Source organism: Trachypithecus francoisi, unplaced genomic scaffold, assembly GCF_009764315.1.
Source record: "Trachypithecus francoisi isolate TF-2019V2 unplaced genomic scaffold, Tfra_2.0 Lachesis_group18, whole genome shotgun sequence".
Lineage (NCBI taxonomy): Eukaryota > Metazoa > Chordata > Mammalia > Primates > Cercopithecidae > Trachypithecus > Trachypithecus francoisi.
The window spans coordinates 40584844-40598852 of record NW_022681463.1 but is presented as its reverse complement, the minus strand read 5'-3'; the positions used below and the strand labels follow the sequence as shown (position 1 = coordinate 40598852).

At 35.9% G+C, this 14009-nt stretch overlaps 1 protein-coding gene across 5 annotated transcripts in view; it reads right to left on the bottom strand.

Annotated features, from left to right (window-relative positions):
- Positions 1–14009, bottom strand: part of TBC1D4 (TBC1 domain family member 4) — a 210378-nt gene that overhangs the window by 34506 nt on the left and 161863 nt on the right. For 2 of the 5 annotated variants that reach the window (XM_033177546.1, XM_033177549.1), the window contains exons 9-12: positions 9533–9607; positions 7977–8203; positions 6014–6178; positions 1198–1221 (exon numbers count right to left, since the gene is read on the bottom strand). In XM_033177546.1, the coding sequence (XP_033033437.1) occupies positions 1198–1221; positions 6014–6178; positions 7977–8203; positions 9533–9607 (491 nt within the window). Of the gene's footprint in view, positions 1–1197; positions 1222–6013; positions 6179–7976; positions 8204–8427; positions 8548–9532; positions 9608–14009 lie in introns of those variants that run through there. The other 3 variants (XM_033177547.1, XM_033177548.1, XM_033177550.1) reach the window with 3 other exon arrangements.

Below are 14009 nucleotides of genomic sequence, written 5' to 3'. Positions count from 1 at the left end.
ACACTGTAGATTTTAAGAAAATAAGTTCAGTATATTGGAATTTAAAACATATCTGGGTATCTCATATGTTTATTTATATCCTTATGACCCAAGCTGAAAAAAAATCAAGCAAAATATAAAACCTCTTTGGCGTTCAATCTAACCACATGTAAAATAAGGAAATCATAGGCTAGATTATCTCTCAAGTAATAAACAGACTTAATTCCATACCTGTAGCAAAACCTAAAAGGACACAAGGCAGAACTAACATTTCCATTAGGCTTTTAAGAATAGGTAAGAAGTATTATTTAAATGGTCTTACACCTAACCACGACTGAGATTTGCCAATTACAAGTCTCAAAAAAGTCACTTTTTAATCTAATCATTGTTGCCAAAATAATTTTCTGAGGGTTTTTTCTCCTTGAACATCTCATTCTAGTGCAGTATTTAACATTACATTTTTACTCTAGCTACAAAGAAATCTAAACAGTGGCCCCAAATAGGAAGATGGGCATGTATCTTTTTCACTGGGCTCATGATAAGAGCAACATATAGAAACGGGAATAAAGCAGAGGACAGTTATTTGTAGTGGTTGTTAGCAGTGATTCTGGATGTTTACCACAGAAAAAGCCTGTGAGTCAAGAGATGTCAACACAGATGTGGTCACACTTCCATAATAAGGAACTCGGTGTTTCCTGTGTCCAGACAAATGGGAGATCTGAAGGGCTTTTGCAGTATCTCAAAGCGACCAAGGTGACAGGAATTTAGATGAACAGAAATAGATGAACAGTCTTCTTCAGTTGAAAGGCAGATTCAATTTTGTGAGTATGTTTCTTTTAGGATGCTCATTTCTGCATCTTCTTGGCATTCGGAATAAACTCCACTTAGGCATATATGTACACCCTAACTAGCAAACTCACTTCTATTAATTTAAAATTAAAATTAGGCTTTGGTTGAAGGCCACAGCACAGGTCTAAGGAAATTTCAGCATGGAATAGAGTAGAAACAGGATTTCTGCTTGCAATCAACATTTTACATGGTAATTCATGGTCTGATTACAGCAAGGGTCACATTTTCCCTACTATGTAGACCTCAGAGCACTCAGAAAGATGGCATGCATTCAGGAGACAAACAAAACTGCTTTTGAAACTAATGATGATGTGCAGTTGGAAGAATCTGTGAATTTTTTGTAATAAAAATATTTAGACCTCTAATCACCTTGATTCTGAAGCAGTGTCTTGTCTGGTACAACAGGAAAACAAGGAATGGAATTAGCACACACAAAGAGAAATATGTCTAAATCAGGATTCAGAATAAAAGACATTCCCATAAGTCATCAATAAGTCATGGTAAGGTTACTTCAATAATGAACCACAATGAATAATTATACTATTTTTTTCACTGAATACAAGAGAAATAAAGAAAACTATACCACAAAGTACTTCATCATCAAAGATTTTATTTTCTCATTGAAAAGTTTATAAGTAAATAGAAGTAATATCTATCATTTACTTTTTTTTGACTGTCATTTACTTCTGAGCAATAAATTTCAACATAAATAAATATTTAAGCACAGGCTTAAAACCTGAGGAGCAATTGTAAAAAGTAACAAATATGCCTGTGATAATATTTAATAAACAGATGTTATAAAAATATACCATATCATATAAATTATAGTTTACTAAACAACGAAATAACATTAAATTTTGAAAAATTAATTCAAAGTGAGGTAAAACAAAAAAAAACACACATTCCCTCTCCTCTATCATTTCAGTTATGTGCAAGTAAATCTACTAACCAACTATTAAAAAGATCTTGGCTCCTTTTTCTCAGCCTGCTTAAAAACAGTAACCTAACATGTTTTCAATAATTCAGGATAGTGGTCCTGGAAAAGGATGCCTAATCTGAATTTAAAATTTCAAATTAACGTGCTTTTAAAAAAGTAATAGTAGGCCGGGCGCGGTGGCTCACGCCTGTAATCCCAGCACTTTGGGAGGCCGAGGCGGGCGGATCACGAGGTCAGATCGAGACCATGCCGGCTAACATGGTGAAACCCCGTCTCTACTAAAAATTTAAAAAAAAAAAAAAACGTAGGCAGGCATGGTGGCGCGTGCCTGTAGTTCCAGCTACTCCGGAGGCTGAGGCAGGAGAATGGCGTGAACCCGGGAGGCGGAGCTTGCAGTGAGCCGAGATGTGCCACTGCACTTCAGCCTGGCAACAGAGCGAGACTCTGTCTCATAAAAAAAAAAAAAAAAAGTAGTAATATTGTTAGCCTATCTCCTACCCTACCATATTCAATACTTGACAATGCATATTTAGAGATCCATTTTATGCAACTAATAAGATATTAAGTACTCAACTGACAAGAAAATTATAACTGATCATACTACCAACCTTCTCCCCTCACTATTCTGAATAGTTTCAGATATCATGGTAATTATGTGTACATGATAGTCTCTCTAAACCAAGTGATAATGAGAATGTAGAGTTCAGGAACCACAAGGTTTCAGAAACCATGCTCTAGAATTGAATACCCTTTTTCTTAGGAAATACACCCTAAAGTACTAAGAATAAAGGAACACGATGCATGCAACTTATTCACAAACGGCTTAGAATGAGGAAATATAGATGTGTATATATGTATGTATATATATATATGTAAATGGACCAAAAATTATAAAACAAATGTAGCAAAATATAAAAACTTGATTAACCTGGATAAATGGTTAAACAGGAATCCTCTGCAATATTTCTGCAACTTTAGTATAAATTTGAAATTATTTCAAAATACAAATTTAAAACTCTCCAAGCTTCTAACTTGTACATTTATGTTGAAGTGACTTACTAGTTGAGATAAACCTATTAAGAGAGCATTTTGTCCAACAATTTTACTACTGTGTAGATATTCATCAATAATGCATATGTAGGGTTGGGCGCGGTGGCTCACACCTGTAATCCCAGCACTTTGGGAGGCCGAGGCGGGTGGATCATGAGGGCAGGAGATCGAGACCATCCTGCCTAACATGGTGAAACTCCATCTCTACTAAAAATACAAAAAAAATTAGCCGGGCGTGGTGGCGGGCGCCTGTAGTCCCAGCTACTCAGGAGGCTGAGGCAGGAGAATGGCGTGAACCCGGGAGGCGGAGCTTGCAGTGAGCCGAAATTGAACTACTGCACTGCAGCCTGGGTGACTGAGCAAGACTCCATCTCAAATAATAATAATAATAATAATAATGCATATGTAGGTACATTAAAGACATGTATAATAATAGTGAAGACAGGATTCTTTTTGAAGCCAAAAACCTAGAAACAACCTATATGTCTATTCACAAGAGAATGGAAAAATTCAGATATATTAAATGGAATACTATACAGCAATAAAATGAATGAAGTAAAATGCTCATTAAAACAGGAATAAATCTCACAAACGAAAGTCAGTGAAAGATGCGAGATAAAAGAATATAGGCTGGGCCGGGCGCGGTGGCTCAAGCCTGTAATCCAGCACTTGGGAGGCCGAGACGGGCGGATCACGAGGTCAGGAGATCGAGACCATCCTGGCTAATATGTGAAACCCCGTCTCTACAAAATACAAAAACTAGCCGGGGAGGTGGCGGGCGCCTGTAGTCCCAGCTACTTGGGAGGCTGAGGCAGGAGAATGGCGGAAACCCAGGAGGCGAGCTTGCAGTGAGCTGAGATCTGGCCACTGCACTCCATCCGGGCGACAGAGCGAGACTCCGCCTCAAAAAAAAAAAAAAAAAAAAAAAGATATAGGCTGATTCTATTCATGTAAAGTTCAAACCAAGCACCACTAATCTAGGATGTCTGAGGTCAGCATGGGGATGGTGATTAGATGGGGGATATGGGAGGAGCTGCACACATGCTGCTAGCATTCCATTTATTGACTGGGGTGAAGGAGAAATAGAGGTGTTCACTCTGCGATAATCTATTGAGCTGTGTGCTTTTAATTGGTGTCCTTTTCTGGGAAAACAATTTTTTAAAGTATAATTTTAGCCTATTGATTTTATGCTATCAAACTTACAAAATGTAGAAAACGGTACAAAAAGTACTCTGATTTTTAGAACTGCACATAGCCAAGAAAACATTAAAACATACAGAAAATAATGATTTTAAATGATCTTAGAAATTTAAAAGTTTGCCATATATTTCAATACAGCACTTAAAACAACACAGCTACAAAAAGGTGAAATTTTTCAACCCAAAACTAATGTATATTTGCCCTCTGACTTCAATATCCTTCTATTAGAATGAGGTATAGAGGGCTTTGGGAAGCTATTTGCAAAAATTATACATACAGCTAAGCAGGAACTCCTGAAAGCAAATGAATAATCTTACATTGAACAATATGAACAATCTTTATAGACAGAAGCCACCACTTCTATACATCTATAACTGGATGTAATTACATCCCAGTTACAGCTAACCTTTGATCTTCTTAATGGGTACTGCTAATTGTCACTTTCAGGCATGGTTCTCTCAGGAAGGAAACTGGGATTCTCCACATGCTCAGTTTAACCAACAGAATAAGACAATGCAAATAGGTTTGGTTCAAAGTGTTGTATTCTTATTAGTAGGCAGTATTATAGAGATAATGCAAACTGATATCTTTATGTATATTCTTGGTTCTCTAAACTCATTTCATATTCTATATATCTTATACTAGTTTTGTGGCTATTTCCTTTGAAATTTCTTCCATAAGGTTGTGCCCGAAAGCACTCTAAATTCTTCACATACTTTCTTCACTATAAATCAAATTCAATGTTTGAACATGACTTTGTACTAATTCAGAGGAAAGTTCAGAATCAAAATTATATTAATCCAGTATTAGTTATCTTTCTTAAAGTGAAAAAAAAGGCACACATGGACAAAAGATCCTCAGGAATAATTCAAGGATTAGTCTAACTTAACTAGTGAGTGAGTGCTACCTAGTTATGTTAACTTTTAGCATGTCCTATGTCTAAGAGAAATAGGCCAAAAGAATATCCAAGAAGATGTTAATGGCACACAGGCTAGTGGATAACATGTATTCCTCTTCTGACTACAAGAATTGCCAATCATCAAACAACAAGAAACAACCCAAATATCCATTGGCAAAGAGTAGATAAACTATAATGTATGAAATGGAATACTATACAGCGATAAAAGTGAAAAGTCAAGCTATACACAAAAATAGGAATGAATCTCACAAACATCTACATCACCAACAAATTTAGAAAGGTTCCCAACTAAGTCCACTACTTTCTAGAGGTTGCAGCACCCCACTAAGAATTTGAGTGATCAATATTATTGCATGTATAATTTTAATTTTTTTTAAAAAAGTAATTCTCCAAAAATCACTACATCTAATTTTGTGTTACTGAAAGAACAAGCAGTAAGATTTAACAGGCTATGCCTTTTCCATACTGGAGATAAAAACAAAACAAAATAGGATGTTCACAAGATTCAAGAGGTCCCTTACAGATCCCTCATGCTATCTGAGAGCTGCTATCAACATGATCTTGTAACCATTGTGTGATTTATATTGAGATCCAGAAAAGTCTGTCATTGAAAAATAAAAGAAATGCCTAGGAAATATTATATATACTTAAAAATAAAGATATTATTGTATCTATCAGTTTAGTATAGTTGTTTCAATCAGTGGCTTTTGGATTCCATTAAATATGTCTAGAAAGGCCAAGAAAAAAAAAGGCACGATCAGGGAAGGTTAACTTAGTATATGTTAGCATCAGTTGTGCTTAGACTCTGGAGTTTGAGAAAAAGAAACACACAAACAATACAAAAAACATAATTCAAAAAGATAATAATGTCATCAAAAAGCTTTGAAGTTACTGGTTGAAAAGTTTTCTTAATAAAATTAATTGTAATTGAAACTAATATATTATTAGAAACAGATTAGAACAAGCACAACACAGGGATGCATAAATGTCACTCCAAAATTAATCAACCACTTTTTAGTAACGTATCAGTATATCACTGCAGAAAATTTTGCTTTGCAAACACAGGACACTGATCTCACCTGATTTCATTTTCATACTGTGGGGACAGTCTACCTGAATTCTGGTAAAAGCTTTTCAGGAAAGAGGGGGCAGTGAAGGAAGGGGCAGACAAGGAAGTGTGAAGACTTGGAAGACTGGAGGAAGAATTACTCTCCTTGTACATGCGTCGAACTGACGAAAGAGTGCTGAGTACAGAAAATACAGCAAATTTGTCTTAATTTATATTTTGGCAATATCTTCATTCACTATGAAAAAGCATATAAACAGGTTCTTGCTATTAATTTAATCTTTCCTTTCAAGGCTCAGGGCTGGATCTTACATGAAAAAAAAAAAAAAGAAGCATGTAGTTCTCTATTTAGATAACTATGACCTAACTTCATTCTTTCACAATTTGAATTCCTTATCTATACAGTATTTCTAAGCATCTGTGTTTGTCTCTAAAAAATTCTTAACAACTTGAGGACAAAAAGTATTTGTTTTCACATGCAAAAGACACTTCAAGGGAAAAAAGTAGGAAAGCACAAATAATTACAGGAAACAAGTTCCAGAAGGAAAGACTGATTATCACTAGTTCAAAGACTTTGACTATTTTAAAGATATAAACTCTTCTAAATATTTAAGAACAACATGTTTGGTTGTTGGAAGTTATCATAATACCTTTGGCTTAACAAACATTAATGTCCGTGTTCTTTCCTGAAGACAGTGGAATTGTGCCACTATGGTTTAATTGAAAGCCCAAAATCTAGAAGATTCTTTGCATAGCAAGCCTTCACAATGACACAGAGAGCATCTTTTTATAGTGATAGAAATTGTTTGAACTTATACATTATAAAATGTGGAAAACAGAGGGAAGGATTGAGATATTTATAGTCTAAAATGATAGATGTCTTTAATTCTTGAAAATAATTTTTCCTGGAAAAAAAAAAGCATTCTATTGCCTTGAGTAAATATAAATGAAGTGATCATTTAAATATCTTGATATACATATGACTATTTAATATCCTTTACACACACAGAAAAAAATCTAATAATGAATTCTGTTAACTTTATTTTTCTATCATAAAATATCTCATTTTTAAATTTCGAATCATTCAGAAAACAATGAAAATAAAACCGTGTCCTTAAAAGAAATGCTGGCAAATTTTGTAACACGTGATATAAAAATTAGCCTTCTCCTTTTACATTGAGTTGTGTTTTTTCTTTTCCTCTCCAACCAGCATCTTTACTTAACCCTATTTTCTGTATCAAATTCATACGTAAATAAGAGAAACAAAACGAGTTGTAAGATATAAATCTGATCTGTGTTACACAGGAAGAAGAAAATCATTCCACATTTATCCTCTTTACTGTTTCTCACCAAATATCAAACAACTTTTTGTTAAATTATGTTTTAAATACTGTGCAAGATCTTTTCTAAGTGGACACTGCCTGTCAATTACGGTGTATGTATTCTTCTTTATAGATATCACCTTATTCTAGATACAATTTATAACAATTTTCATATTTAGCTTTAATTTATTATGTAACAAAATATAGCCAAATATTATCTCATGTATGAAAGTAACTCAGGGGACTTTAAAAACCCTGGTATTTTATTGTAAGCTAACAGGAAGTTCTACTGCTATGCTATTTTCAAATCTGCTGACTCTGTTTCTCTAGAACCATCATCAAGACACTGAGTAACATGTTATCAGCAGGTTTTCAGACAAAACAATTGCATGGTTATCTCGTTTTTTCCATTTTTCTGAAAGGAAAAAAAAAAAAAAAGAGTTTCCACCCAAACGAAATAACTCTTCTTTCTGGGTATGCCTTAACCTTGCCTGTTTCCCCTAGTAAATGAGGTGACTTAAATTGTTTTTATGGTGTTTCTCAAAACTGAAAGTTGGCTACAGCATAAATTCATAATCCACCTTGACTCCAGAGTAATCAAAACTGTGTGCCATGAGAATCCAGGTCTCGTTCTGGAGAGAGGGTCAGACTCACCTGCACTGTTCGCTGGAGCTCTGCCTCAGCAGAGGGGAACGCACACCCTGAGCCCTCCCATCCTGCAAATTCAGCTTTCTTTTTGTGCTTGAAGGTGGGTGGCTGAACGTGTGTGCCCGTCTTCGAAACTGCGGGGAGTCAGAATCCTCTTCGGGAAACGTTTGCCAAGCTGAGGACAGTGGGGACGCTGGCGGTGTCCCTGGTGGAGAGTCCCCTGGTGAGTAGTCCTGAAACACAGGCAGAAGGGAGCCCTTTATTTCCCACGTGGGTCATGGCAGACCTGCCAAAACACAGAACTCAAAAGTGACAGTGTGCCTCATCTTCCTCCTGAGTCATGACAAAACTGCTTTTTTTCTCCCCCTTTTACTGAATTTATGCCGTAGGCTAATCAGTATCACTACAACCCATTATCTTCTGATAAGCAGCTGTAATCAGTATCACCACAACCCACTTATCTTCGGATAAGCAGCTGTAAGACAGCATCCGTAAAGACAGGCCAGAAAGTGAGAGGGATGACAAAAAAGTGAAAGGTATTCTCTCCCCTGACACTTGGCCATGAAATGCTATAGCTACTGTACTTCTCTCACTGTTGCCAGAGAGACGAAAAAAGATCATGACCAAAGAGGGTGGAGTCTGTGTTTCCGTATCTCCTGGCTTCCGTGACATATCAATTGCATGCTTCCTGTACTGCCAAAACAGTATTACAATGCCTAAGTGTCCAAGTCTCATGGCAAAGCCTTCCGGAAAATAAAGTCTGTTAAGTGTCTTCCCTCACTGTGGACGTTTCTATTCAATTACATGTTCCCTGAGGTAAATTTCTTTTAAAACACATGCAAAACAGGAAATGAATGAAAACCGAGCTATGCTGGAATGCATCTCATATTGCATGGGTAGAAATCATAAATCTTTCAATTTAGACAGGTATGCTGTTAAAACTTTCCAGAACAGGCACCACTGTAGAAATATTCAGCTTGATAAACACGGGTTAGTGATAATAGACTCATAGCTGGACTAAGTCCCCACTTCCATCAACAGAAAGTTTAACAGAAATATTTTAATATATTTCCATTTAAAAAAATAGGCTGCATGTGCCTCAGGTGACATACTGCACTATGCAGGAAACAGGAAACCCAACCTACTGAGAGTTGTCTATGAGATAAAGAAGATCCTGATGTTGCAGTTTAAATGATTTAAATAAATGAGGGGGGAAAAGTAACACAGGAAGGGAACAAATAAAATCACTGTACAAGTATATAATTAGTAATCTATGGCTCATTTTTTATAAGGTGTTGGATCAATAGTTGCTCAAATACTGTTGTCCAAAGCACACTATCTCCAAACAATAAAAAGCCTAACACAGCACAGTTAGCCTGTAAGGGAATAAGGAACTACATGCTAATGCCTAGAATCTTCTTATTTAAAATAATAAAGTCTCAAATATTTATTTTTTAAAAAGCTATAAAGCATTCATAATAAAATAATGGAGCATGCATATTACCATATCAGTGCTGACTTTGTTAAGCTGTAATTAGTGTAAATAAGCTCTAGTTAGATACCTTCTCTGAAGCAAGACTGTTGGACCGTTCAAAACTGTCCACACTTCCAAGCCGACCTCTCATTCTGTTAGCTCCCTGAGTGAAAAGAATAAAATTAAGTGCTTCACGTGATTTAAATTTTTACTTCAAAACTATATAAGGTAGTTCCAGTTGGCCTCTTAATGTTACCATTAAATTGATCCTTTTGTAGTTCACTTAAATGTGTTGGCTATATTAATAGTCATTATAGCACGGTAAAAAGAACCATTCCTGATCTATTTACATTATTTCTAAATCAGCTATTAGATAACTAGATACTCAGGCCAAGCTTTTTGAAGTTAGTTTGGTTACAAGATTACACATTATTCACTCATAAGTTCAGTAAGGGCCCCATTAACTCTGTCTCAGATTCAAATATGGAAGATACAGCAAAACAAATGAAAAAAGCTATCTAGAAAATGACTTAATACATACAACCTAGATCAAAACATCATAATTCACATTATAGGATTATAATACACATCAGTTAAAAATCACATGGAAAAGAAAACCACATTCTAAAATTTAAAGGTTTTGCTTCATTCATTATTCCATAATGCCAAACTATTTCAATAAATCATTTAATTTTGGAAGACTAGATATCAGTCTGCTTCAATATTAGTGAATTGGTTATCGATTTTTTTTCACATAGTCCTTTGATGTGGATTTTATAAATGATCTCAGAAACAGATCTAAGAGATCACCTAAGATCTAAGAGACCTAAGAACCTAAGAGATCATTTTGTCTGTTCCCCCTCACTTTAAATAGGAAGGGACTGAGGCCAACTGTAGAAGGAAAGAGGATACAAGTCAGGTTGGGAACCTCATCATCTACAAGGTCTCAAAAGACAAAACACAGACTGAGGAGTTCCACACAACTCTAGAGCATGTGGCGAAGTTCTAAAAAAGAATGAGTGGAAACACCAGTTAGATCCATGTGACAGTGACCCTGTGAAATTTTTTAACAATTAGTACTTTCCAGGCTTCAACTCTGTCTGCAAACATTCTTAGGTTTATTTGGGGGTCGGGGGCAAGAGGGGGTTGAATTTCATTTTAATTTTTAATGAAAATAATATCAGCACAAAGTTTCCAAAGTGAAACTGTGCTATCAAGTTTATAATGAAAAGTGGTGGTCATCTACCCCCTCTCTCGCACACTGAATCCCACTCCCCAAAAGCAAACCTTGACATTATTTATATCGATATTTCTGGTATTCAAGCTTATCCTGCTGTTCCTTATGCTTTCCATTTTAGAAACTATCTGTTGACTTCCTAATTCTGGAAGATGAAACTTTAATATTCTTACTTCATTATATACCCAGTTCCACCACACACACACACACACACACACACACACACACACACACACACACCTTTCTTCCCTTCTTCCTTCAATATAGTTACATCACGAATTTTGGTTAAATCAGTACTTTGTGCTTAGATTATTATGACTGTTAATATTGTTTGCAGCTGAGCTACATATTTTACTACGATTATGTCTGATTACACCTCATATCTTGTATATTGTTTTTCATGGAGTCAGTGGCTACCTGAGCAATCACAAATATATTACAAAACTCTCCAACAGTTCACAATATGGTCCAAACATCACCACATAAACCATCAATCTCCCTCTCCCTCTCCCTTCCCCTCCCCCTCCCCCTCCTTCTTTTTTTTTTTAAAGCAACCATTATGGAGACCTCTGTGTTTCTGCCCCAATCTGGACTGGACGTGTTACAATGTAGGCTTGCTCTACAAAGTTTCCTAGGATTTTCCTTCACTATCAACCTAGAAATTTCCTTTGACCCCCTCCTCTGTTGGAATTTCTGCTTCCTTGGTCCCATGTCTTCTCCTTTTTTTGTTTACTTCCTCATTTTGGTAAGGCACATTCTCCAGGTGCTTTCTGAGAAAGGGAGAATGGGAACTAAATTTTTTTAAAAATGTACATGCCCATAAATGTCATTAGTCTATGCTTGCATTTCACTAATAGTTTGGCTGAATATTGTATATTGTAGTGGTTAGAAATTTTGCTTCCAAATATCTTAGCATTGCTCAAATGTCCTTTGGTTCAGAAGTCTAAAGCCATTGTGACTCTAGAGCCTGTGTGGCTGACCTGCTGTTTCTCTTTGGAACAGAATCTAAGTTTGCCCTTTGGCATTGTGAAATTTCACAACAACATGCCTTAACATGACTTTTATGCAGTCACTCAGTTGTGCACTTTCTGAGTTCACTAAATCTGGAAACTCATGCTCTTTAGCTCTGATAAATTTTTTAAATTATTTCTTTAAAAACTTCCTTGCACGCATTTTTTCTTACTGGAACTCCTACTGTTTAGGTTCTGGACAGATCCTTTAATTTTTTACCTTGTTCTCCTATTTTCCATTTCTTTGAATTTTGCTCCATTTTCTGAAGTTTCCTAGCCTTCTCTTGAATTTTTCTTTTTACATCTACTATCAGAAAGTTTAACAGTTCTTTCTTCTTTTCAGATGACTATGTTTTATTTATGACATCCAACCTTGTTTCATAAAGCAATATTTATTCCTATCTGCATATATTACAGCTTTATCTCCAATGGCTTACTATATAATAACTAAAACAATAATAAAATTGATAGCTGCACCTAGTATTGTTGAACGCTTATCATGTGCCATATACTACGTTAAGCATTTTACAGTGCATTAGCTCACTTAATCCTCATACCAATTGTGAGGTCAGTATGGTTATTTAGACCGTCTTCACAGATACAGAGACTGAAGTTCTGACAGATTACATTGTCCAAGTTTACACAGCTAGTTAAAAGAAAAGGGCAGCAATTTTGACACAGGATTTGCAAGTGAAGTTCCTGAGCTGTTACTACTACATCCCTAAACTAACACACTGTGAAAAAGAGAATTACAAATAAAGCTAATTAGCCTACAGAGGTTACATGGAATTTTGTAAATGTCCTAGAACATCATCAAATTCTTTTCAGTTCTTCAGTTCTATGTTATAATTGGCATCCTTCCAATAATAAAAACTCTATTTGTGGCTAACAAATTATTGGATTAGTGTGTGTAGCCAAGAGGAAAATATAGTAAAGACAAGATTGCTTTCTGTTATTTTTAGCGCTACTTACATGCCCACCTGCCTGGTTATCTCAGACAGGTTATTTGGTCATAACAGACAAAGTAGTCAGATGGGTATCAAACCATTCCTATTATTAGCAAAGCAACTGAAATCACCTATTTTACACATAGTGGTGTTTTACCCACATATGCTTTTTTTATGCACAAAGAAAAACAAAGTTACTTTAAAGTTATACTCTACCACTTCACACATTTCAACAAGTTAAGACAATGGACATTATTCTGAAGAAAGTAGAAAATGGGTACTATTTTCAAAATAACTTGCACTTATATTAGTAAATATTGGCTTGGCATGGTGGCTCATGCCTGTAATCCTAGCACTTTAGGAAGCTGAGGTGGCAGGATTGCTTGACAACAGGAGTTCGAGACTAGCCTGGGCAACATGGTAAGACCTTGTCTCTACAAAAAAACAAAAATAAAATTAGCCAGGCCTGGTGGTATGTGCCCGTGGTCCTAGCTACTTGGGAGGCTGAGGCGGGAAGACTGTTTGAGCCCAGGAGTTTGAGGCTGCAGTGAGCTATGATCACACCACTGCACTCCAGCCTGGGTGACAGAGCAAGACCCTATCTCAAAAAAATAAAATAACATTTATATTAGTAAATATTTCCATTTTGGAAAACAACTGAAAAAAAAAAAAGCAACAGATAGCCATTACATGATTCTGATTTTCACCTCTGAACAGACAGCTTTTTCTGTTGTTCGACATTATGATTCACTAATTCATGTGGCAGGCCCTTTCTCTTGGACCCGCTTTTTAGTGGTTAATGAGCTGAGCTTCTTGGCATTTAAAAAATGGATCCTATTTCATAAACAACTATAGTTAGCTAAATAAAATATTTTGACATTTAAAAATGGCAGCAATTATGAGCTAAACTCCAAAACTGGAGTGTGAATTTTCTACTATACAACTCAGCAGGAAAAAAAAAAAAAAAAAAAGACAAGTTTTAGAAGTACACAAAACCCCTTTTGCCCTTTTGCTGTGTAACCTTTTATACAACATGGGGAGCTGCCAACCTGCCCAAAAAGTGCACTCTGTTGCACATGGTACAAGCAAGACCTTGTTACGTCGCAACATTTATGTCATTTGGCATCACTCTGGGAAACAAAAGCTATGGTATCCACCTTGATCAGAACAGATTGGCTGTGCCCTTGCTGAAAATGTCATTACAGCAATTGAAGGCATGAGAAAAAGACTTCAAAGTTGGCACTGCAAGTATTATGCAGGATGCCAAGGTACTAAATGGAGATAAAGTATCACCCTAAATACCCTTTGCCATTTTGTAAATGACAGAGCTTTTGAGCTTACCACTGAATATACTACCTCATATCTATGATG